The sequence below is a fragment of the Squalius cephalus genome (assembly GCF_949319135.1).
Source record: "Squalius cephalus genome assembly, chromosome: 11".
Classification (NCBI taxonomy): domain Eukaryota; kingdom Metazoa; phylum Chordata; class Actinopteri; order Cypriniformes; family Leuciscidae; genus Squalius; species Squalius cephalus.
In genome coordinates this window covers 36,384,309-36,411,718 of record NC_137132.1, presented here as the reverse complement: position 1 = coordinate 36,411,718, position 27,410 = coordinate 36,384,309, and the positions used below count along the sequence as shown (strand labels likewise).

Here is a 27,410-nt window from a genome sequence, read left to right as displayed (position 1 = left end):
CAGACATGTCTTGAACATACGCTATTGCTAGTGCAATTTTATACATAATTATCCACAATGTATAGAATGATCAAATAAAAAAAGACTGGTATCAATAATGACATTAGTATACCTATTGTTCACTGAGTGAAACAACTAAACTCACAGCATAAATATCATAGGGCAACTCACAGCCTAAGCACTAAGAAGTGCCACTCTTCAGTGCAATTGTAACCACAAAATTATATATTTTTTTTCTGAAACTCTTCTGAATGTCCAACATAACTGAACATTAAACTCTAAAATGTGTTCCCCTAAAAAAACAAAACAAAAATACCCACATAAAATAACACTTAGGGCCAGATTTACTAAACAGGGCAAATGAGAGCGCAATCCCAAAAAAGCGCAGTTGAGAGTGGAAAGTTCTGCGCATGATCTACTGATGACATGCAAATCAAAGAACACAGGCAGATCGTTTCCATGATGACCAACGCAATCTACCAAGATCAGTCCAAATTTAACTTCCAGTTTACAAATTGAAGTGGATTGAACATAATACAATTAAGTTGTTACAAAATGTTCAAAAATTGTGTTGGTTTAGATTTTTAGTTTTAATTAATTAAACGGAATGTCTCGGTTACATGTGGTAACCCTCGTTCCCTTATCGGTCGGTCACTTCTACATACGACGTGACCGACTGATAGGAATCTCGCTAGAGAGGCCAATCTACTTCGAGTGAAACTAAAACGAGCCAATACACATTGGCATGCAATCATTTGCATAAGCTGTTCAGCCTCGCAGCGCGGGTATATAAGGTAAGGTAAGGTAAGGTAAACTTTATTATCCCCGAGGGGCAATTTTGATTACAGGCAGCAGTAACAAATATATTAATCAATCAAACAACAACAATAAACACAACCACAAAAGAACATAATTTAAATACAAATTTACAGGGTACTGTTAACAATGGTGATAACAGTCGGGATATATGACCTTTTAAATCTGTTTGTTCTGCATCACGGCAGACTATATCTGCGCCCGGATGGCAGCAGCATAAATTCATCCCACAAGGGATGACTATGGTCAACCAGGATGGCTCTCGCCTTCTTCAAAGATCTGACCTTATACAGGTCATGTAGGTCATTTAAGGGTGTGCCAACAATTTTACTGCATACCTTTACAATACCTTGCATGCGATTTTTCTGTTTAATAGAAAGTGACCCGTACCAACAGATAAAAGAAAAAGTGAGAACTGATTCAATGAAACAAGAATAAAACATTTCCATAAAAACAGTGTCAACATTAAAACTACGAAGCTTACGAAGAAAGTGCATACGCTGATGTGCTTTTTTACACACAGCATCAACCTGGGGCTCAAAGCACATCTTACTGTCGATTACAGTCCCAAGATATTTATACTGCTGCACTAATTCAACTGGCTGGTTGTCCATCACAACAGGGGAAATGACAGTGGGATTTCTACTAAAGTCGATACACATCTCTTTAGTTTTTTCCACATTAATGTTTAAAAAGGAGGATTTACACCAATCCATAAAATCATTCACTACAGGACCGTTTTCGGGATCATCACTACTGAGGAGGGACACAATGACAGAATCATCCGCAAATTTAATAATATGGCGCCGTTCATGATGGCTTTGGCATTCATTTGTATATAAAACAAACAAGAGAGGAGAGAGGACACAGCCCTGGGGGGACCCAGTAGAAGAAAAAAGTGCATCCGATAAGACGCTGTTCACTCTCACCCTTTGTGACCTAACTGTTAAAAAATCCATTAGCCAGCAGATCAGTCCATTATCAATGTTGTACGTGTTTTTCAACCTTTCTGCTAAAACATGTGGCTGAATACAGTTAAAAGCAGAGGAGAAGTCAATAAATAGTAGACGGGCAAGGGACTTGGCCCCCTCAAGATGTTTAAAAACCATGTTTAAAAGTGTCCCTATTGCGTCGTCCACACCTCTGCCCGACCTATAGGCGAACTGAAGAGAATCTAACTTATCCTGTACAGTGTCCAAAAGTGCATCCTTCACTAGCCTTTCAAAAGCTTTCATGACAAGAGATGTAAGTGCCACTGGTCTATAGTCATTGAGGGTCTTAGGTGTATGAATCTTAGGCACAGGAACAATTATTGAGTCCTTCCAAAGAGAAGGGACCCTATGCAGCTGTAGTGACAACTGAAAAATAAAGCAGAAGATGTCTGCCAGCTGTACAGCACAGTTCTTTAGAACACGACCCCCGATCCCATCAGGACCTGGACTCTTCCTTTCTTTTACACCACGAAAGAGTTTCAAGACCATGAATTTATCAATGGGCACAATAATATTCTCAGGATTTAAGTCCACATTTTTAAAAACAGACATCTCCTCACTAAAATCATGGGTATTAAACCGATTATAAAAAACATTCAATTCATTAGAAAAGTCCAAATCGGTTTTTCCATTCTGAATAATGGAAAGCTTTTTGGGCTGCAACCCCATTATGGTTTTCACGCCCTCCCATGCAGGACGTGAATTTCCAGTACGCAGCAAGTCTTCTACTTTGTCTTTATATACGCGCTTGGCAAGCTTAAGTTCCCTCTTCAACTGTTTAGATAATATCCTGTACTGTGTCATGTTCCCCTGATTAAAACTAATGTTCCTCTGATTAATTATGTTTTTCACTGATTTGGAGACCCAGGGTTTATTATTTGGATAAATGAGGATGGATTTTTGGGAGATGATCATTTCCTCACAAAAGGATATATAGGCAGACACAGTTTCTGTCAGTTCGTCTAAATCCGAACAAGCCTTTTTAAACACATCCCAATCAGTGTCATAGAAACAGTCCTGAAGACAATGAACTGAGTTTTCTGTCCATACCGGAACCAATCTTTGTTCCGCCTTGTGCCTCTTCAGGACCGATTTATACATCGGAACTAAATAAACAACATTATGGTCAGATGTTCCAAGAGGGGCTCTAGAAAGAGATTTATAAGCCCCCTTAACCGTCCCAAAGCAAAGGTCCAGACACTTTGAGTGACGAGTCGGACAAGTGACATACTGATAAAAATTACAAAGAGACTTCCCCGGTTTACAGAGATTAAAATCACCCATAATTAGGATCGGTGCATCCGGCGCAATCCCCTGTAGCCGCTGCACAGATCTAGTCATGACTTGAGTGGCCCTATCAATGTTAGCCTTCGGGTGAATATAAACAAGAGTCACAAATAATTGAGGGAATTCCCTTGGGAGATAAAAGGGACGTAAAGATACAGAGAGGAGTTCAATGTCTGGCGTACACAGTGACTCTCTGATGACTACTGTACTGCACCAGTTATTGTTTACGTACAGACACAATCCCCCGCCAAGTGACTTACCGGTCACTGCAGGATCTCTGTCCAAACGGTATGGAACTCCGAAGCCATCGATCTCCAGATCGGATTGTAAGTCGTGCTCCTTAAGCCATGTTTCAGTGAAGGCGAGAAGACAGGCACCTCTATACTCCGCCAGGTACTTGACGTTTGCCTGAAGCTCGTCAACTTTATTCCTAAGTGACTGGACATTAGCAAGGATAACTGTGGGAAGGGGGATCCGCCTGTGTCCTTGTCTCCTGAGCCTCTGGCGTACACCGCCGCGTCTCCCTCTTTTCCTTGCTGTCGGCCTCGTCCGATGCGCCCTGTTCATGTTCACCTCGCAAGGGTCCGGCAACTGGAGGATCTCTGCGGGGATAACTGCAGAAGAATCCACGGTGCCCACACTGGTGCCGCGCAAAAACAAAAGGAATTCCCGACCATACTGGAGCTTTCCATCCACGAGAAATCCACATAAAAAGTGACATAACAGCGTTGACAAAAAAAGGAGGCCGGTCAAATTCAAGTGAGTCATTTTGCCTCCGTTCATTTGCAGAACGATAACGTAGAGTAGACGGACAAGTTAAATTAAGAACGATAACGTAGAGTAGACGGACAAGTTCGGACTACACACCACTACACACCACTCTCACACACTGTTGCTGCGTGTCGCCATTACCAGCGCCACCATTACCAGTTGAGCCACTATAATGAGCAGAAGGTGCGATTGCATTTCAGTTTTTTGCTGATGAGCCAAGTCTGATAAGCTGGCCGTCCCGGCGGGCAGCAGCAGATGGGGCGACGGGATGTACGTCTCCGTTCCCTCCCTCAGGGAACGAGGGTTATCATATGTAACCGAGATGTTCCCTTATCGGTCGGTCACTTCTACGTACGTCATGACCACCTGATAGGAATCCCTACCAAAGCACCACAGCTACTGCACCCCATCCAGCACCCTGTGGAAGCCTCTACCCCTACTTGCCTTTGATTTCTGTCCACGTACATGCGCAGAGCGCGAACGGGATAGAGCAAAGCCAGGGCTGGGTCTGCCTCCTCCAGGGGCAGCGCTTGCAGGTTCACTACCTGGTCTCTAAAGGGAGTGGTAGGAACCTTGGGCACATAGCCAGGCCGGGGTCTCAGTACAACGTGGTTGTCACCCGGCCCGAACTCTAGGCACGATTCGTTAACCCTCTGGGGACCAAGCTGTTTTTGGGGTCCTTGAGATGTTCTGACATGCCTTGATATTTGTGCTTTTTTTAGTTATTTATAAACATGTTAATGGCAAAGGTGTAAATTCACTCTATATAGCACAAACAGGGCTACCATAATATGCGAGCAACGTGTATGTAGATGTTTGTATTTTTAAGAGAATAATGTTTATGCGTGGTTATTGGAAAAAAATAAAATGAAAGTTGCTGATTTAAGAACACAAAACACATATTAAATATGTGTCCACAAGACTTTTGACTAATTGATGTTGTCCCTTTGAGTTCTAGCTTCAAAAGTATGTGAAAATCATCCTGCCTAATTATAAAACATAAAACACTACATTGATTTAAACATTGTAAAACAGTTTTTTTGTCAGAAGAGGTTTATGCGTGGGAGTGGTAATGGGTCATCAATATTAATGAGATTCAGACCAGGGGTGTGACATAGACGCTCCTAGAAGTGCTAATGGGCCATCAGGTGAGGCAGCCTGAACAAAGAATGAGGAGATTCAAATGTTTTGTTTTTCAATCTGTTTTATTGTAATTTTGTAAAAACAAAAGTAAAGGCAGGTATCTCACAGTAAATGCTTATGCCCCGTTGATGCGAGCTCTAAGCAAATCAAATGTGACCAAAATAAATAATCAGTCGGCTATAGCGATAAATAAACAAAAGTAAAAGGCAGGTCTTACATCTGTAAAATAGTGGGTAAATATGTACTTACTCTTTCTGATTTCTGACTGTGTTGCTAAGCGCACTCCGAGTTGCAGGCGGAGGTAGTGATGAAGCTACATTCCTTTTAAAAAAGTTGAAGAATATTATTACATAAATATAACTATAGTAGCATTAGTCTATAATGAATAACTGATGTAAATAATTTTAGACGCGTGCAATAAGCCTATATGCGTGTCAATGGGCCATTACCGGAGAGGCACACCACAAACATTAGCCTAACACATTTGTGCACTGCATTAACTGGGTATATTTACACATTTCAGCACATTTACACACATTTACAACTGATATTTGCGAGCATGCATCGTTAATGATAATGAGGCAGCATTTATATAGTCAAAATATAATCTAAACACCTACTAGGCCTACTTTCTAAAATAATTTCTAAATTCTATCTTTCATACATAATGATCTAAACATATCATTTAGGCTACACATACAAATACAAATTTCCTAACCAAGGGGTGTAGCATATGTACACAAAAAAACAAAACAAAACATTTTTGACGTTGAAATGGTACGAGATATTAAATTCATGGTATAGATATGCACTTTCATTAGATCGTGTTGAATATAGGTAGATATCAAATGTCAATACTCTGGATGGCAAGTCCACCCAGTATAATATGTAAGCTCATGTTTTGAATAGCTTGTCAACTAATGCAAGTAAGAATAAATACTTACTCATCCGAAATTCTATCCACGGCTGCATCAAGTCGCTCTTCAAAATACAAACGGTCGTCATCAGAGTAGTCGCGCTCCTCTTCTGATGAAAATCTGGACTCTTCGTCGCTAGTATCCAGGACGAACTGAAGGGCTTCCGCACCGGTGTACCGTGTCATCTTCCCAACGCGCAGGTGACGAAATGATGAAACTTAAAGCGTTTAATGCATTTGCTTGGGGGTGTTTACCTGTTTTGCATAGATGGCTTAGCACATTATCTTGTGAATAGCGCGCTCCGTGAGTAGGCGTGAACGAATTAAAGTCAATGAGCTCGTAATGAGCTCGACTGGAATCGCTCTCTTTTTATACAGATTACAGAAGCTGATAATATTTGTTTTTTATATAAATGACTTCATTTAAAAGATGCGATCTCAAGCTTTATGCCCGTGGGTCTGTTTGCCTGTTTGACTGAATTTTCGCGGAGTTATAGATCATTTTCGAACGCGTTTCAAATGGGAGTTTACTGACAGAGAGAAGACAGAAATCGCATCATGTTAAAGTTTCTTTATTTGTCAAAAAGCAAAACACTTTATTTTTATTGTGAGTATACAGAAAAAAAATAGAAACTGAACAGGATCGATTGATGTATAACACGAAAATTAAAGATCAAAATTAACAGAGCATTTTGTGTTTATTTTTCATTGCTAAAAAAAAAAACGAGCAAAACGCGCCGGCGCGTTTTTGGTCCCCAGAGGGTTAACCGACAATGCTTGCAGGTCCCCTACCCTCTTGATCGAGGCCAGTGCAATCAGCAGCAAAGTCTTCAAAGATAGAAGCTTTAAGTCTGTTGACTGCAAAGGATCAAAGGGAGCATCCTGAAGTGCTCGAAGCACCAGGGAAAGGTCCCAAGCGGGTATGGAGGGGGGTTGAGGAGGGTTTAACCTTCTCGCGCCCCTAAGGAACCTGACGACCAGGTCATGCTTTCCCACTGATTTGCCATCTATGTGGTTGTGATATGCTGAAATAGCGGCAGCATGGACTTTGAGGGTGGAGGGAGACAGCCTTCACTCCAACCCTTGCTGCAAGAAGGAAAGCACGGACCCTATCGAACATCTTTTGGGGTCCTCTCGTCGAGAAGAACACCACTCGATGAACAGGTTCCACTTCAAGGCGTACGCTCGTCTCGTAGACAACGCTCGCACAGAAGTGATGGTGTTAGGGTTAGGGACGCGTCCCATCCAGGGACCAGACATGGAGTTTCCAGAGGTCCGGACGTGGGTGCCATAGGGTCAGAAGAGTCATAGAGTCAGAAGATCCTTCCTCAGAGAAATGGGCCAGGGAGGGACTGTCACGAGGAGCATGAGTTCTGGGAACCAAGTCCGGGTGGGCCAATAGGGAGCCACCAGAAGGACCTGCTCTTCGTCCTCCCTGACTTTGCACAGGTTCTGTGCAAGTAGGCTCACTGGGGGAAATGCATATTTGCGGAGACCCCGGGGCCAGCTGTGTGCCAGTGAGTCCGTGCCGAGTGTAATCTCGGTCAGGGAGTAAAACAGCTGGCAGTGAGAGGACTCTGAGGAGGCAAACAGGTCTACCTGAGCCTCTCCGAGCTCCCTCCAGATCAGCTGAACCGCATGGGGGTGGAGTCGCCATTCTCCCGGGAGCACAGCTCGTGATAGCTCGTCGGCCACATGGTTGAGCACACCAGGGACATACATGGCTCGAAGTGACCTCAGATGCTTCTGACTCCAGAGGAGAAGATGGCGGGTGAGTTGCGACATGCAACGGGAGCGTAGACCACCTTGTCAGTTGATGTACGCAACGGTCGCAGTGTTGTCTGTATGATCCTCTGCACGGGGGCGAGTTTGCTCTTTTCCCAGTTGACCTGAAGACCCAACTGGCTGAGGTGCCTGGTGAAGAGGCGGATGAGAGTGGTGAGGATTCTCTCCTCCCACTGCTCTCCGGGCCCTCTTCGGACCCAGAGATGGAAGAAACTGCTCTTTTATTGAGAATTTGGGTACTGCTGGTTTTGAGGCCAGCGGCGGAACACAAATAAAAGGAAAGTGAAGATTTTCCACCCGGCCCTCTTCCTGGGGAGGGAGCGGTGCGATCACCGTCTCCCGAAGAGCAGTCCCGTCCATCTCTGGGTCACCTGTCCTAGGGCCCCCCTTCTTGGCGGGGCCCTGGACGGGCGGGGGGGCCTTCCTGCGACTGTCTCCGCAGCGCCGGTTAGGTGGAGGCTGCTGCTGTGGTGCAGGAGCGAGGACAGACGCAGGAGGTCACCCCCGGCGACGAGCAGACTGAGGAGCCGCGGACGGTGGGGTGGAGGCAGCAACTGACCGTCACTGCAGGATGTGTTTGATGGCCTCAGTCTGCTTTTGTAAAGCTGAGAACTGCTGGGTTCAAGGTTGGTGAGGGAGGAGGAGCCACCGGAATGGTTTCTGGTAATAAAAGTTGCTGTCCATGTCCCTGTGAGCTCGTCGTGCACCTCCGGGAAGAAAGGCACTGGGGTGGGTTGCTGAGAACCAGCACGCGCCACCCTGAGATACCAATCATCCAGCCTCGAGGGCTCAAGTCGAGACACGGTGGTGGGTTCCAGACGAGCCCAATTCTGTTGGCGGCCCGGAAAAGCATGCCCATCATCTCCGGGTCCGTCTCGGGCACCGTTGATACACCCAAAGGAGGTAACGCCGCCGAGTCGTTGTCTGCGGAGAAGTCTGACCCTCCCTCCGATGCAGCGATCGACATCTGTTCATCGCGGGGAGCACCGAAGGAAATGGCTGGTACACATCTCAAGGATGGTTCAGCGCGTTCCAATGGCGGCTCTGCTGGCCACGGAGTGTGAGAGGGATGAGGGTTCCAAGGGGGTCGCAGAAGGAAGCGCTCTCACGTTGATCCTCAGGTCTCTCGTGTTAGAACCCGAAGCAACCCACTGAGGAGGGTTAGATCGAGGCACAGGCACGGGGACAGGCACACCCCTTTGCAGGAACGAGAGTCTCGACCACAGCTCCGAGATGGTCATCTTCCCACAATGGGTACATGACTCATCCATGAAGGCTGCCTCAGCATGTTCGAGGACCAGACACACGAGGCAGCGATCGTGACCATCCTGCGATCTCAAGTAACGACCGCATCCAGAAACACACAGATAGAACATCATCTTTTTTTTTTTTTTAAAGACGCGCTCTATCTGTGTAAGCTCTTTTAGGGACTGCTCTCACTAGTGCTGAGGCACGCAGGGGAACGGTCACCGCGAACACAGACAGGAATGTGCTCCTGTCTGTGCACTGTTTCTCTCTCGCTGGTCTTACCAGCCGTGAAAATGGCGGTTGAGCGCTCTCACTGCGCACCTTACCAGCTGTGACAGCTTTTTGTTTGCTTAAGTCAAAACAAAAAAGAGAGAGAAAGAGAGAGAAGAGAGAGAAGAGAGAGAAAAGAAGACCGTTTGCGCTACTGTGCCGTCACGCCCACACCAAAGTGGAGAGGTCAGAGAAAAAAGCTGGCTCGAAATTTCACAATCTCCTGGGAGTTTGTAGAGAGCATCGAAGTGCTTGGCTCCGAAGCAAAAAGCTGAAATGCAATCGCACCTCTGCTCATTATATACCCGCGCTGCGAGGCTGAACAGATGATGCAAATGATTGCATGCCAATGTGTATTGGCTCGTTTTAGTTTCACTCGACGTACATTGGCCTCTCTAGCGAGATTCCTATCAGTCGTACGGATTCCTATTCACGGCGTACGTAGAAGTGACCGACCGATAAGGGAACAACTGAACACTGGCAGTGACTTAAGAAAAAAAAGATTATTTAAGATTTATATTTTAATTATTAAATAAAGGGTAACTCTCGCCAAAATGCAATCTAAGGTCTTTTTGTTAATCTACCCGAGGCAAACTTTCATTTAAAAGCATTATTAGAATGGAAATGCCACTTTTAAGTTTGACCGTATTTTCGTTTTCGGTCAAATTGCCTTTTGAATGCACTTCTATGATAGCATCAAAAGTCGCTATTTTTAAAACACTAAGAAGGCTCGACACAACATGAAACTTTGCTTGAAGTATCACCAGAGGCTCTACAAATGACCTCGAGCATTGAGAACATTGTTTGTGAAAGATTTTGAACAACTCACTGTAGCTGTGTCCGCTATTCAAAAGGCAATTTGACCGAAAACGAAAATACGGTCAAACTTAAAAGTGGAGTTTCCATTCTAATTATGATTTTAAATGAAAGTTTGCCTCGGGTATATTAACAAAAAGACCCTAGGTTGCATTTTGGCGAGAGGTACCCTTTAATTGTTAGTTAAATATTTTACAGATCTTATTAAATGCATTCAAAAAGATAGAGAATGTTATAATGGTTTGAAAACCTCTATTATTACAGAATGAAAATGAAATGTGGCATAAACCCAGACCAATACAAAGATTAGGCCATCTGAATCGAGCAACCATACAAGATGGCCTAGAACACTGACAGACTTGTAGTCTGGCTATCACCAGACCAAGCTCAATCTTTTAAGATTGAACATTGGTCTGGGGAGTCTGCTATGTATTTTCTACTGCACAGAGGCGTGATCAACGGGCATAGTTCAAATGACTGGCAATTGGATAGTCCTTCAACCAATCAGACCAACGATCCGGGTAACGTACTTTGCAGAGTGACGCGAAAACTCCAGGCAGGAAATGTGTAACCAAACGTGTTGATCAGCGGTTTGCAGAAGCAGCAATGGAATTAAGCGATTTTTAAAGGTTATGCAAAAACAAAAAAAACAAAAAAAACATGAAAGTTAGTGGTATTTACCAACACAGTCTCACCCCCAAACGTCACATACTGACGCGTCTTGACCAAACGGCAATATACGACGAAAAGGGTACCCCTAAAACGTCCGTATGTGACTATTCGGGTTATGGGTAGGTTTAGGTATGCGTTAGGGTACCGCTAAGAGGCGCTGCTGGTGCGCTTATGTCTTCGTCTCATATGGACGTTTTAGGGGTACCCTTTTCGTCGTATATTGCCGTTTGGTCAAGACGCGTCAGTATGTGACGTTTTGGGGTGAGACCGGGCTGTATTTACACCCACTCGAGCAATTTTTTTTTTGCTAAAAAGAAGCCATTGAGCATCGTTGAGAGGTTAAAAGGAATTAGACAGAGCCGTAACGGCTCTGGAATTGGATTGGATTAAACCCGCCAATAGCACACCAGGTGGATAAGCCAGTTTGTGATTGGTTCCCACAAATTTGGTAAGGAAGCAGCAGAGATAAATGTACAGGTTTCCAGCCTGAGCTGCAGGGCGAAATCAAATCGCCGGCAGATCAGGCTGGGTTTACCCAGTCTAACAGACTTTTTGGCTAAAATGGCAGAAGCTGTCCGGACATCAACAAAGTCTTCAGCATTTAATGGAGTTGGCCTCTTTGGGAAAGTTGCTAGAAGAAACTCCACTTCTGAGAAAGGCCAACATTAAGTCATGCTGATAGTGTGCTTTGAACCATGATACAAAACCTGAAACCTTTTGGCGATAGAAAAATATGGTCTGATGAGCTGGCCTAAAAGCAAAGCCTTATGTTTGGCACAAACCAATGCATGGCACATGCATGCTGTAACACCATCTCTGCATTCAAGAATGGTGATGGCAGTGTCCTGCTCTGGGGTAACATTTAAGCTGAAGGAACTGGAAAACTTGTTGCCATCAAGTGCAACCAGAAGTCAAATGTGGACAAATCTCTGAGGAGAACATGTTCTGCAAATCTGCATTTAGACTGGAGACACATTTTATTTCTGGACAATGGACAAATAAAAAAATAAAAAAAATAAAATAAAAAATTGATGAAATGGAAAAAAAAAAAAAAAATTCCGGGATGGTCCTGCCAGGGCCAAGAAAAAAAAAAAAAACAGTTAAAAAAATAATTAAACATACCCAAGAAAACTGTAAAAACAATTTTTGAATGAACCATATGAAACATACTTAAAATACACTATTGCATATTACATGTTTTATATATATATATATATATATATATATCAAAGCACCCATCTGATACCAACAATGTCCTTTAGATTTGACTAATATAGGGCAGTGGTTTTTCAATCCTGGTTCTTGGGACCCACCGCTATCTGACAGTCTCAGTTCAGTTCATGGAGCTCCCTCCTAAGAAGAAGATGATCTGAATCAGGTATTTTAAATAAGAAAACCACACAAAATGTGCAGAGAGGTAGGTTCCCAGGATCAGGGTTGGAAACCACTGCTCTAGAAAGAACTAGACTCTGAATTTGCCATTTTGCGAGATTCATGGCAAAAAAATCTTTGAAAGATTTTTTAGTTCAGAGAGACATAAAATTAAGTAAACTTGATATTTTTGAGCACACAGATTCTGCTTTCAGATTCATCCACCTCTAAAGCAAACTGTGGTTAGAATGTCAGTTATATGGCCCCTTCCTGTCTGAGTGGGCCATTTTTGTCAGATAAGAATTTTTACATCCCTTCCCATTACTGTGCCCGACCCAGGCAATATGTTGGAGACCATACTGTTACCTGGTGTCTATAGTTTGCCCTGACCTCATCCTTACCTGAAACAGCACCCGTGAAGGAGTTTCCAGATCTTTCTGCAGTACCACCGAAATAAATTTAAGTCCATGGATTAAGTCCAGGGATCTCTATCTGCCTATATACTGTACAAATGTACTATTGACCTTCTCCCCTGAACAGTGCATCTTAAGGGACATCTCTACTTCTGCATCCAAGACTAAAGCTACAGTATGAATATATGCATGGGGCAGTTGCATGAGGTCACTAGTGCATTGGCATGAATATAAACGGGTGCCTGCATTAAAAGTCATCAGCTTCTTTTTCTTCAGGAAACTGCTTTCTTTGTGTGTGCACTAAAGAAAAGAAGATTTTGTGTGTTCGTTAGTTTGAAATTAGAAAAGAAAAGAAAGAAACAGCATGGCAAGTGCTCAAAATAGATTTAGGAGTTGTGCTCTGCCATGTCCCCGAATCATTTCTGGAGATGACACACACAAGCTCTGTGTCATTTGTTTGGGAGCAGCGCATGATGAGTCAGCTCTTGAGGTTAGCTCTGTGATTGCTTCATAGTGAGGAATCTGCGCCATGTGGTTGGGGTCCAGTGGCTTCAATTGTGGGGATTGCAGGTGAAGCTGGTGGAGGAATTCAAGATGGGTATTTCCATTTCTTGCCGATTCCTCATGGGTCATCGATGCTCTCCCCTTGTGAACCTTCTGTTTCTCCCTGATCTCTATACTGAGGTGTCGAGATAAAGGGGGAAACCATATTCGGCTCACATAGTGTGTCAAATTATTAGAATGTGAAGGGACTATGTGAGACTGGATATTAGAAGATGTCCTGGGTTAAAGAGGTGCTTGAGGGCTACCTCCGCCCTGCTGTGGCATTTGCTCTGAATGTTGCCTGTGCCATCGGCCGTTTTATGGCTGAGATGGTTGCCACGGAAAGGCGTCTGTGGTTGAACATCTCAGGCATAGATGATGTTTTTGCTCCAATCTAACCCTTTGGCCTCTTTGGTACTGCCATAGATATGGTAGTCGATAGGTTTAAAGAGGCAAGGGTTCAGTCTGAGGCGTTTAAAAAGTTAATCCCCCTCCGTGTCCAGGGTCCTTCAGCCCCGGCAATGCCTTCTGATGCTTATCTGCCGATGCTGATTATTGGCCGATGCGCCACAATTTTCAAATCTCGTAGTGTGGACATGTTTGATATTTGAGAGAATCGGTGAAGATCTACTCCTGTAGTCTGAACCCGGCTTTGGTAATTGTGGTGGGATGAACAAAGACAAGCGCAGTAGGTGTGGTGTCAGGCCTCGGAGGCATTTATTTTATACTACCTAAACATTATATATTATATAAACAGAGTGTCCATAGACGGATGTGTCCCAAATAAACAGGGAATCCAGTGTACTTGCAGTGCAATTGGGCTCAGTGAGGGTAACACTACTAGCCTTACTATTGTAGAGATTTTTTCCAAAGCTTCACACTTTGTCTCTACCTAAGTTATCAGCCAGAAAATTACTCAGTTCTTCATTAGTCATGTTTTTATACTTCTTGGACTGCTAGGGACATGTGACAGAAGGCCACATTATGAAAAGCTTGGATTCTGTCTCAATGGATCCTTGGTTCATTTTTCTAGGAGGTGACATATGACATATGTGAACAGTTATTTATCAAGTTCCATACAATGTTATATTTGGTTAAGTGCTCACTCTAGATTTAAAAAAAAAATGTTCATAGAAAGAAATTGCTAAGTCATATTTAAAAATACAACAATGAGAATTAGCCAAAGAAAATGAAGTCCAAAGCCCAAGCAAAGTATTATTCTTTGAGCAGGGCACTATAAGACTAGCTTGTTTCTGAAGGCGTTGTGTTACTGTAAACTGTTAGACCTTACCAGGCTTTTTTACAGTAAAATAAGTAATTTACTGTTAATTGTGCAGTTCTTTACTGTAATCTACAGTATGTTACTGTAAAAATACCATGTACTAAACTAAAACTCGAGTTAACTCATTTCACTTGCAGAAACCGACTGCCTTAAATTGACCAACTGTCGTTTAAATGTATTAACTAAAATGTATAATGCACTAATAATGTGAGCAAAGTTTTACTGTGAACTTATTTCATTTGAGACCATTAAAAAAATATTGTAAATAAAAAGGTTTCCACTGTACCAGCAACTACACAGTCACTGCCTGTTAAATAAAGCAACATGCAGCATATCATCAATGTTTGAAGATCTTCTCCTGGACTGAAGCACAGGCTCTACTCTTCAACACAATGATGACCCAAAAAAAACTAAATTTTACAGTGTTGCCAGTTTATAACTGTTTTATAACTTACAGTTTATTACTGTTAAAATACATTCATCTTACACTGTTAACCCTTTCAACCCCACAGGAAAATCCACACTACAAGAGAGATAATTAAGGGAATATATAAGTGATTGTTGAGCATTAGTGATGAACACCTGCTGTTAACAAGCAGATTCACTGAAGGAAAGAGGAACACACGGACAGAAAATAGAGAAACAAGAAATACAAATGACTTCCAGCCATTACACATTATTGCACTTATTATTAACCAGTTTGACTTTATTTCTGTCATACATCTACAGAAGTTGTTATTGAGATGTTTAATTGAAAATGTTTGGTTTGAAGCTACCATTAGAGATCAGTGTTTGCTTTAGTTGGGTTCTGGACTCTTGACTTTTTAACATTAGTTTCTCTGTCGCTGCTTGAACTGTGTTTTTGCAGGTCACACTTGTGCATACACACATGGTTTGTGAATGCAGATTGTTATATTGATTATGATGACAAAATCATCATATAGCCTGTTCATTCACTAATCTCATTCAGAGTTTAATCCTGTATCAAAAGTGAAACTGCAATCAGTTACAGTGATAAATCTTTTTAACACATCATACACAATTTAAGAAACAGAGCTACACTGTCTTGTAGAAATACAGATGTCAAAAATCAGCATACATCTCTCAACAATGGTGGCAATTATTTATTTATTCATACTGCAGTGCATGCTGGGAGTTTTATACTATCCTGGAACCCAGCATGCATTGCTACATGAAACTTTTGATTGTCACCATTGTTGAGATTTATGTGCTGATTCTTGATGTCTGTGTGTGTCTGAGTTAAGCAGGAGTTCAAAATGTTTTAATGCACTATATGATTTCAATATCCTTCAGAATAACTGGTTACAGAAACATTGCTGGATTTCATGCTGTAGATTTACAGATATATGATAAATATTAAATACCCATAAATTCACTCACTTCTTTTCATTCGCTCTGTCAAAGTGGACTATATTAGTGAACTAATGTAGGGAATAGTGAATGAGGGTATAGGGTGTGATTTGGAAAACAGCCTCTGAGTGTCGACTTTGAGCGGTGTTAATTCACAGTATATTCCTGTAGGCTACTTTCGCGAAAACGACAAATATAACCCAGAATGCATTGTTTTCTACGGTATATTACTGTTTTAATGGACAATGGTATGATACTGTCAGAATTTGGCCTTTTTTTTACAGCAAGGGTTAACAGTGTAGGCTTACTGAAAGCTTGTTAGAACCCATAGCATCTATGTGAACCATCTATCTTTAAAGTCTAGGAGTAAGTGAAGAGCACAACATTGTTTTTTCACATGCAATTTACAGTAAGTTGTGATTTAGGAACACTGCCAATTCCAGGGGACAAGACTACACAAGCCAATCACACAGCAAAAAAACTGACTGTGATTGCAGGCAATTGAGCAATTATCTGCTAACCACTATCCTCTTCTTTGTTAAACATAAGGCGTGGCATTTAAAATGAATTCATTTTCTGCTACAAATATAACCATTGTGTATAATACAAAGAGTGCCTAAACGTGCCTTATTATTTCTTAGATATAACCACAAGAATTCCAAGATATGTCCAGACTTTTAGAATGAAGTGTTGAATGTTTTAACAACTGAACTATTTGACAAATGCAGGTCTGGATAATATTCACATACTCCTCGGATTCATAAACAAGCTGAGTCTTTTGGCGTCTCCAAGATGCTGAAAGGACACGCACCAGACGTATAAGCTAAAATAGAAAAGCCGACAAAAAAGGAGGAAAATGCATTTGACTTCCAAAAAATGCACTCAGTGTCTTAACACAGCTTCATTAGGCAAAAGTTATTATCCTTAAGCTAAACACAGGACTAATGTGGTTGCGCAGAATGCGGAAAACGGTTCATAAAAAGGTTCATAATGTTTTGGGTGTGAGATAATGGTAAACTGTTGACATTTTACAGACATATTTCCTTATTCAAAAAGGACTAGCTCATCAAATGTGATGTATCTGCCATTACAGGTCATTGATATATCTTTATATATTTTATAAATAATATTATATCTTAATTTATAATTAAATTGGGGGTTGTTACAAAATAATGCATTTTTGGGGCATTACTTTAAATCAATGGCATATAAAGTGGACAGTGATACAGAATTTTGGGTGAAATTAACCGTGGAAAAGTCTTTCAAAGATTTGTCTAGTGGACACCATGAATCAGCAGGTTAATCTACTGCAGATATAAATCAATGTCCAGAAATGTAAGTTAAAGCTCTATTGGCAAAAATAATGATCTTTCAGTTCATTGGGCTTGTTGATTCAAAACTCAGAAATGCTTTCTCTCTGTCTGTCCATCTGTCTTTATATATCCGTTTAATTAGTTGTGAGGATTTCAAAGTGACTCCTCTTACATCATTCTTGGGAAAAATTACACTGGAAGCTTACTTCACATCGGTGGAGACAAAGCTTACTGACGAAATCATCTTCACCATGCTTGGAAGGGCTCCTCCAACTGAAAAAGATTAAAAAACAAAGAAAACTTGGACTCTAGGCCATGAGGGATTTTTTTTTTTTTTTTTTACCTATTCCATGGAAATGTTGTGTCTTGGACACTTCCTCTCTTTGCATGTGACCAACAGCCTTGATTACAGTCACAGTTAAATAAGTAATGATCTTAGTTAAAAAATAAATAATGCACATTGAATGCATACATGTGCCACCTGGAGCAAGATTTTTCTGGTCCTGGTTGTGTGTCTCTGCTAGTCAAGAGTGTCTTAGTTTGTAATGTAGGTATAGTATTTTGCACATACACAGGCCTCTGGCCATGGCTGAATTTAGAGCCATGATTTAGAGCCAACTATTTCACTGAGAATTTAGGGTTGGCAATTAGCTCATGACTAGAGTGGGGATGAGTGCAATAGCTAAGCTTTAGTGAGTTTGGCATCTATCTGTTCCATCAAGTGTCTTTCTTTCTATTGACTCTCATCCACTCATCACAAGTGCATGATACTCATGTTTATGAGCATGTCTGCTTTTTTGTGGCTGCCCAGATTGTTTCTCTTTTGAGCAAGAATTACTCTTCTTTTTTTTTTAACCTGACCCACTAACTCCTGTTATTTCTTTTCATTTTGTTTTCAACTTGTAACAAGTTTGTGCGTTTCATTTTTGAAATGCTTAATGAATGTCTTTCATTACAGATAACATGCAAGCAGTCACATGTTCATACTGTATGTAATGAGTATCATTGCAGTTATTCCTGGCAGGTGTAACAGATGCATTACAAAGCTTTCGATATGCCCTTCACAGAACAAATGGGCTTAATTTCCCCAAAGTCTCTTAGAAAAACATTGGTCGAGTTTCCCTTTACTGAGTGGCTGTTGAAAAAAAAAAAAAAAAAAGATTTTTTGAGGATCAATGAGTTTTTTTGAGTGGTTGTAAGGAAGAAACCCAGGGATGGGGTGAACATTGTTATCCAAGAACTGATTTTGTTTTATTCCTCTGCTCGCATAAAAAACGTGTAGTCCTCTTAAAGTCCATGCAAATGTCTGGCAAGACAGTGAAATTCCTCTTGGACGAGAGAGTGGGAAAGCAAGGTCTCTTGCTCTCCCTGTCTCTCCTGTTCTCTCTCGTCCTTCCCTCCCCTCTCTCCTGTCTTTCCTCCCTGCATGTCTCTTTCTTTCTCTCTCTCTCTCTCTCTCTCTCTCTCTCTCTCTCTCTCTCTCTCTCTCTCTCTCTCTCTCTCTCTCTCTCTCTCTCTCTCTCTTCCACTCACTCTCACTCTCTTTCTTTCTCTGGCAGCACTCAGCTTTTTTGGCAGGAGTGACCAGAATAAAAACAGCAACACCAGACACAGAAGAGAAAAAAGTGCAATGATCCATCGAACCAACAGCTTTGCCCTTTCTTAATTACGTCGTGTCCAGTATCATTTTCTTTTTTCCTCCCCTCTTGATTTTTTTTCAGACATTTTTGAAGTGGTAATTAGCTCTTGGAGAATAAAACCGGCTGATTCGGGGAGGGCCAGTGCATTTTGGAGCGAGATGGCTAACAGGAGGGCTGCGTTGCTCCTTCTCGGATTCTTCCTCACCATACAGCTGAGTCCTTCGCTGCAAGGAGGTAGGTGGTGTAAACTTTGATGGCTCATTTAGGAGATCCTGAGAAACATTAATGCCATAGAAGTGATGCTGTGGTCTTCCCAAGTGACTTTACCTGCATATGTTTACAAACCAGAAGTGTGCAATGTGTAGAAAGTGAAATTTCGTCGTGCACTGCAGGTGGTCATGTGGTCTAGTGATTTTAGTCATGCCTTTTCACTTTAGGTGATAGCATACTAATAACATGCAAGCAGTCATGCATTCAGTGTAGTGAGTTTTATCACATTTACATATGCCTTGCATGCTGACAATATCACAAAGCGATGACATCTTCCAGAGTCTACAATGCATTAATATATATCAATAACAATTCAGAGGCATCCCTCAGATCTTGAGCGTTACCACTATGCCTGTTTACTGAGGAATCTGGTCCACATTAATGGGAAACAATCGGGAGTGATGACATTCACATGGTTCATATGTTTTTCTTTTGCCTAATAACATCCAGGTCATTTTCAAACAAGAAGATAGATGTTTTATTTTTGAGAAGACAATTTCTGTGAGTAAATTAAGATAGGATTCAGTGGCAGTATACTGTATATAGAGTATAAGCAGTGCTTTGGTCAGTCACGACTGTGGTAACGTATTCACATCACAGAGGCATATGAATTATTGTAAACAGTTGTTTAGATGGTTTACATCATTAAGCTGAACTGCAGCATCCAAATACTGTTGTACAAACCACCAAATGCAGGCTGCAGAGATTTTACAACGAATTGTCATAAACATTATCTCAGCTACAGATGTTAGCGTTAGTTCTCATGCGCCTTGTGCCAGAATGCTCGACTGGGAATATGAATGTGGTGAGTGTTGTTTCTCCTGAAGGCCATTCCCTCGATCGTAGAGCACTTTGCTAAGCTGACGGGGATGGTTGTGATCAGCTTGTTAATCGAAAACACAGCTCATGTGTACTGCATTTCTGAAGACTACAGCTGGACTCTTTCTGTCAGCTTTTGTAGACTTGACAAATAAAAAACCATCCCGGTGGACATCAATGTCCAGTGAGCCACGCAAGTGCCTATTAGGTCAGTGTCTTTGGATCTAGTCACCGACAGCGTATGCGGTTGCTGTCTACTCAGAGTCTGACTTTGCAAGTACGAAGGCAAACTGTGGTATAGAGCGATGCAATATAAGAGGGGGAAATCAAAAAATTTCCAACTCCGCTTTGGCCCCGTCATTAAATTGCAGTTGTTTTGATGTTCTTGGATGTGCGTCTGTGCAATGTTTAGTCGTGATTGGAAAGGATGAGGGGGTCTGTTCCCAGTTTCCAAACAAAGCCAGAGTATTTCACAATGATTTATTTATTTTCACAAAAATACTTTCTTCGGCATTTGCTGATGTATGTGTTTCCAGGCTGTTCCTAAAAAAAAACCTCTCTCAGCAACGTCTCACTGATGCTGAATGAATTTATTACGGAGAAATACTGCTCTTGTTGCCTGTGAGGATTTGCAATTGTGATATGTTTTCCATAAAAGCCACCAGGTCCACATCTTAATTTCAGCAGTCTGGTATGTTCATTTTAATGAATGAATTTGTAGCCATAAAACAGCTTTGCTATTTCCTCCATATGTCACAAGCTCCATAACAAATCAGAGAAAAACTTTATTTCCATGGTCCACTTTAGACATACTAACTATAAGTAACTTTGCAACTACATGTCAGCTAACTCTCATTAAAAACTAATACTCAAATGAGAGTTGACAGGCAGTTGCAAAGTTACTTATAGTTAGTAGAATATCAAAAGTGGATCAGTGAAATAAAGTGTAGCCAAATGACTGGTCTGTTCATCCTATGCCTGTCTGTAAGGCACCTGTGATATTTGCGTACAGAGAATGAAAACTGTCAAAGCCGTGAATGGGGAAATTGTTTCGAAATTACGTTTCTCCCTCTCTGCATTCATCTATCAAACAGCCAAACCAATTCTAGTAGACCAACTCTAAGCAAAAGGTAATGCTGTTTGTAGGATAAGGTGTATGCCTGAAGTCGATCCCCATGACCCAATAGAGAGTTTGCTCAGTGCTGTCTGCAGTGCATAAATCGCTTTCTAGATGCATTATTATCAAATGTCCTCTGTATTGGACAGTTACCAAAAATGTCAGAGGTTCAGAGCCTGCGAGTCTGTTTGGACGGCTCGCGCAGGTGGAATGTTTTCTCTACTGGTGTGAGTGAGTTATGGGGCAGGTGGGAATTTCAGGGCCTTGGGAAGTTACAATGTCACCGTTGCTGTTCCTGCCATGGGTTAAACAAAACCTAAATGTCTCTCTTCTTCCCTTCTTGCTAAACAGAGATTGTCTTGACACATGGAACAGCCTCTGTCAGAGCTGAAGGAATGTCATTTTGGAGCCAAAAGGCTCACATCATGCACTGCTTTGACCCTATGAAAGCTTTTATTCAAGGGCACAAGAGCACCCACCATGACACTTCATGTTAAAACATATAGTGTTACAAAGTATGCAATAACTGTTGCGGTTAAATAATGGTTCTGTGGGATCACAGAGTCTGTTTGCTTTATTGGAACTGGCATTAAGTTTAGTGTATCTAAACTTTTGATTGACTGTGTAAGCATACCTAAGCAGTTACAGCCACATCATACAAAACAGAAAGTCCTTGGTGGAGGTACCAATTATCAAGTGCCAAGATTTCCCCCTCATTCTCTTATAATTTAGCTCTCAGAAGTCTGTCATACATGTAACCGTATGACAACCAATCATTTTGTGCACTGTATCGGGTAACGGCCATTACTTCAAACACAGCTACAGGTCTGCTATTAGTGCAGATGCTTCCAGTGCAGTGCTGTGCTGCAGACGGGCACCGGTCTCTCTGCCACAGCCAAAATAATTAGGCTATTTTATGTCAACCGCTATAAATGACATGCAGGCTATGCGAGGAGGGCCAGGGCCAGATGAAAGTAAAGTAAAGCAAGGTCTTGCTTCCTTCTAGTCTTGTAAGAATTAAGAAGCCCTACTTTCACACAGCAAAGCTTGAAATAAGGGGAGCGCATTTTAAAAGGCACCACTTGGCGGAAGTCTCTGGCTCAGAACATCAGAGGAGTTCAATCCATTAGGTCTCCTCCTCATTGACACTCGGCTGGCTCTACTTGAAGGTGTATGAAATCACCACCAGATCAGATGGCACACCTCGGCTGTCAGACGGGATCGTGATGAATTGTCCCCCCCCCAACAAATTCCCAATCTGATTAGCAACTCCTCCAGAGGTGCTTTATGGCAAATGTGTGCTGGGAGCGCCTTTCTGGACTCCATCCTGGAGATCTTGTTTTCCAGTGCTGGCTGTACTCGCCTGAAAGGAATTAATGTCTCGTGGTATGTCTAGTGGCGTGTTGATGGATTTGAACGGAGCATTTGCCATGCTGTCTGCTGACTGGAGCCGCTGTTAAAACTGTAATGCCTGTGATAGACAATGCATACTATTATTTCCACTCACTAAAGCCAGTTTATGTTTGGTGCTGGTCTCGCTCGTGGCAGTACAGCCATGATTTTCACCAGCAAAACAATGCTTGTTAAAGGTAGAGTAGGCTATTTTTGGAGAGGCTAGCAATAGCGAGCTAGCTTTGAAAGCATAAGATCCCACCCAGATTCAGAGCGTGTCCAAAGCCACGCCTCCTTCAAAACACATGAACGCGTACAGCAGGTATCAAACAAAAGCATCAGAAGAGACGGCGTGAAACTACCTCATGTCTCAAAGCACATTTGGAACGAATGCAATGATTGGACAAACATTTTATGGTCCTATGCCTTCCACAGACAATACATATACATATAAATACATATAGACCACTTAACTTGCTAGCAGGATGTGAAGAGAGAGACTTTCAACAAGCATGACAAAAAATATTTCTAGAACAAATCACCTACCCTGCCTTTAAGGTAACCACTGTCTAAAGAACAACACATGCTGGAGACTGGCTATATGGTGAGGTAGGATTTTGTAGGATAACAGATAAAGCAAACTACAAATGGTAACAGAGTAAGTCTGCTGAAATAGAGCAATAGTCCAGAGTACATATGAATCATAGCCATCCCATTTGAACCCTTGCTCTGGTTCGGGTAGCCTGAAATACCTCCCATGTTTCCTGCTCTTCAGTTAGCAATACAACATATGTACTTGTTGACTGATGTGATATGCTCTAAGTGGCCTTGTATAGACAGAATAGGCCTCTGTAGAGCGTTATATCGTGACCTCAGCTCTCAACGCCATGCTCTATTGGGCTCCTGCAGTGTTGGCAGCTGCTCTGTAGGAATGCTAGCAAAGATAAGCGACTTCATTTAGCTACATTCATTTATATCTCCCCCTCATTCACAGTCTGAGGACGTTAACAGATATGACAGTTTATCTACCATCTTTGGCATTTTGAAACACAGCTCACTTGCCACACTCTCATATACCCAACGATCGCCGGCCCATCACAGGATGGCATTGCTGGGAAATCATCAGATATAAAGCTGTTCTGCTTAATGTAAGGTGGTGTGAACTGTATGTCATGTGAGTTTTAGAATTTAAAATCGACCTGTCTGTCTCTTAGAAGTGCTCTTGAATATAGACCAGTCTTACTTAGGCTTTGAATACACATCTAAAGGGAAGTGCTTAGAGTAGATAGCATGTTTATCTTTGTTCATAGTGGTGTTAACAGCAATTCAAGCGGGTTAATGACAGCTTCAATGGTCTTATTTACAGTAAAAGGAATTTTCTTATAAAGCTGTTCATATTTCCTAAAATTGTAGAACCAATGCGCCACCGTACCTCCCGAATAGCACATTAGAATGTTATTTAATCTATAACCACAAATTCCAGTGAGGGTAAACGTCAAAGTGAGTGTCCTGTTGACTTCGCCCAAGAGACAGAGCCAAGATTTAAACAAAGACCTGCACTTAAACCAAATTATTTTATCTGAAACCAGCCCGAATATCTTTCAGACCAGCCAATGTCTTAGACAGACTCTGTTTGGAACAGAACATGGACTGGAATGTGCTTGGTCATGAGGTTAGTGCTTGATCTGATCTGATCTTCCTCCTCCCTGGTCTTCATTCAGTTATGAGGCAGAAGGCCACAGAGTGAGCCTGGAAATAGTCTTTATTTTAAAGATATTCAAAGTGACTTATTTGCTATCATATTAGTCAACTTGTGTGTTTTCGTTGACATCATATGAAAAAAATGTTGAATCAGAAATTTTGGTCAATTGTATAGTTTGGCTTTTAGGGTACAGTTTGTTATATTCTTTCTAAAGATGTGATGCAAAGTGTCCACAAGTTGCCCATTAAATACATTTACAATTTTTTGAATAAACAGCATCCTCATTTTCAGTGTTCCTTTTCTTATGATTGAAAACTTTGGAACAATCGGCTCAACGTTTGCTTAAACTTTGTGGAATCTGTGGTGTATCCCTTCCATATGAAATCTGTAAAGCATGTCTAATGGCAAATTCACTCCTATTACAGCAAACCAACCGACGTGTGCTTCTGTCGGTTCGTAGAGATCGCTGTTTCTCAACCCTGGTCCTGGAGGACCCCCAACATGCACATTTTGGAAGTCTCCTCTTTCTCACACACCCATTTCAGGTCCTGGGGTTTCTTCTAATGAGCGGATGAGCTGAATCAGATGATTTTGATTAGGGAGACATAGAAGAAGTGCAGTGTTGGGGTTCCTTCAGGAGCAGGGTTGAGAAACGGTTTCATAGCCCATTGCTCATGCTGTTTACAAGATTCAAGCCTTTCAAATCTTGCTGGATGTGATCTTTCTGGAGGAGGCTTGTGCTGATATATGGAAGAAAAGAAAATGAAGCAGTTATCTCTGTCTGTATTGTTTGTCAGGTTAGGTGAGACCTTCTCAGCCAAGGGAGAATAGAGGCTAATCAGCCTTCCATCTCACCTTTCAAATGGACTTGAAAAATGTAGGACAGTCTGTGAATCATATGTTTATTTGCCTTTGCATTCCTCAAAGTTAACGCTCTCTCTGCACTACAGTTGTGAGATGCCGCAGCTCGGCTCGTGTCCAGGAGAAGGAAAGCAGGGAAGGGTGTTTCCCATCAAAGAGATTTACTCTTCTAATTCTCAGGCTCACATCCTTCAGCCGTTCATCATCCTCCTTTTTATTTTCTGCAAGATAGGAATCTAGTGTCAAGATGTGACAAAATGTAGGCTTACCTACCACATGCTCAGCTAAGCCTGCAGTCATTGAGTTCAAAAGCATGGATGTACAGGTATATGAAAACAAAACTACAAAATCATTATAATTTGTAGAACGGAATTCTTTCAGGAGTCACCCGTGCTCATTTACAGGGTTGCAGCTTATGCTGTACGCACGTACACTAACAGTCTAAAGTTTGGACAGGTGAATTTTGTTTACAAAACAATAATTTGAATTGATTTTCTTTTTCTTTCTTTTTTTTTTTTTGGGAATTGATAAGTTGTAATGGATGGTGAAGGAAAAGCAGCCAATGACAGCCAGCAACAGCAAACATGGGAACTGTTTAAAAAGCATCCCAAGATGCACCTCATGAAATTGGGAGATGATTGTTCAGAGTGACTGCTGCAATCTAGACTAAGAAGAAGGTCAAAATTAGTTAAAAGGGTTTTGGTCACTACGTAATTTCCATTCTTCTATTTGTTATTTCATAGATTTGATGACTACTTTACTATTATTCTAAAATGTGGAAAATAGTAATAATGAGTATAGCTGTATCCAAACTTTTGACTGGTAGTATAGATTTATAATCATATAGAATCTGCATTCACATTTCCACATGTTGCTGTGCCGTGTTTAAATAAGTGCATTCACTAATTAATAAAGGAAATTAATAAAGGTGTTTTATTTCATATGTCAAAATGATTGATCACATGCACAACTGCAGTGGTGTTGCAAAATTCCTTTAAGAAACGTTACTTCTCTTTTAATTGGCCTTATTTTAAGACGTACTGTATTTTAAGAGTTAAGAAATAAAATACTAATCCAGAAAACAAACTAATATGTTCCAAGTAACTCTGTAGTTGAACCTGCCAGTCATTTGCAATGGAGCGAGGTGCTCTGAGTCATGCGTTCATTAATGTGTTAATTAGCCGTGACCTGGATGGGAATCAAGTCCCATATAGAGAATGTGTAAATTTAATACCAGTCAGTCATTTATTTGCCAAACAAGTCACCAAAACAGCCCTAATGATTCCCTGTGCGTCAATTAAATGACCGTTCATAGCTTTATAACATTTATTAATTTATGACCTTGTGAATTACGTTACTGATATAATTTAGGTTTCTCCAAATCACAGTGTTTCATCAGTGATTCCCTAATAAATCTGTGTCTTTATGAAGGGCCGTAATGAAAAGGCAAACAGCAGTTGCACTGGACTATGACTGCAGTTATAAATGTCACACTTTTTCTACTTTAAACACATCTATTCTGGCTTCTTGTATTTGCACGTATGTGAGCATTCATAATAGCTTTTTGTTTAACTGCATGAAAACAACCAATGCAATAAAAATGGCTAAATTCATGAACTAAATGATATTCAGCATGACTGACTAAAATAAGGAGCTACAATAAGCATTTACCAAAGAATGGGGGTGGATGCAATATATAAACTGTTTGTAACGAGTACAAAATGTAAATATGTGACCCTGGATCACAAAACCAGTCACATGGGTCAATTTTGTGAATTTGAGATTTATACATCATCAGAATAAATAAGCTTTCCATTGATGTATGGTTTGTTAGGATATGACAATATTTGGCCGAGATACAACTATCTGAAAATCTGGAATCGGAGGGTGCAAAAAAATCGGAACATTGAGAAAATCGCCTTTAAAGTTGTCCATTTATGTTCGCAATTGTGCTGCATTCACTCACAGAAATAAAAGTTTTATATATCTATGGTAGGAAATTTACAAAATATCTTCATGGAACATGATCTTTACTTAATATCCGAACGATAATATTGACCCAATGTATTGTTGGCTATTGCCACAAATATACCTGTGCAACTTGTGACTGGTTTTGTGATCCAGGGTCACATATAAGCACTGAAGCATGACATTTGTATTTTTCATCATATCATAATTCTGGTGTTTTATGAGAGATTTAGGTTAGGCTGTTACAGTGTTGCTCACTGCACAGTGCACGGCTGGCTATAAAGGTCACCGAGGACGGCCGAGTCCTGGCATGTTTCAGTCAGGTATCTAAGAACAGACTCGCTCTCACCACTCAAACGGAGACAGGAAATCCTCTGTTTGATGCTGATAGGAGGCTGTGACATGGTTGCCATGGTGATCTGTCACTTCTTGTCCTGCTAAAGAGTGTGTTCAGAGGGCGGAGCTTCTCTCTGCGCTCACCAACCAGCCGAAAGGCGATTATATTTTCACTGGAGATCAGTATCATATTGTCCATTCCCTCAAATGTTCCACTGAACTGCTCATTGTCTGACAAGCATCAGCTCTTTCTTTCTTTAATATTTAACTGAGAGTGCATTTCATGTGTGCAAACA

The 27,410-nt window shown here is 41.4% G+C and overlaps 1 protein-coding gene across 10 annotated transcripts in view; it reads left to right on the top strand.

Annotated features, from left to right (window-relative positions):
* The first annotated feature begins 18,547 nt into the window (after window positions 1-18,547).
* The window catches only part of elna (elastin a), a 90,144-nt gene continuing 81,281 nt past the window's right edge, over window positions 18,548-27,410 (top strand). For all 10 annotated transcript variants that reach the window (XM_079885636.1, XM_079885643.1, XM_079885641.1 and 7 more), the window contains exon 1: window positions 18,548-18,883. In XM_079885636.1, coding sequence (XP_079741762.1) covers window positions 18,808-18,883 — 76 coding nt within the window. In that variant the 5' untranslated portion in view covers window positions 18,548-18,807. The remainder of the gene's footprint in view (window positions 18,884-27,410) is intronic.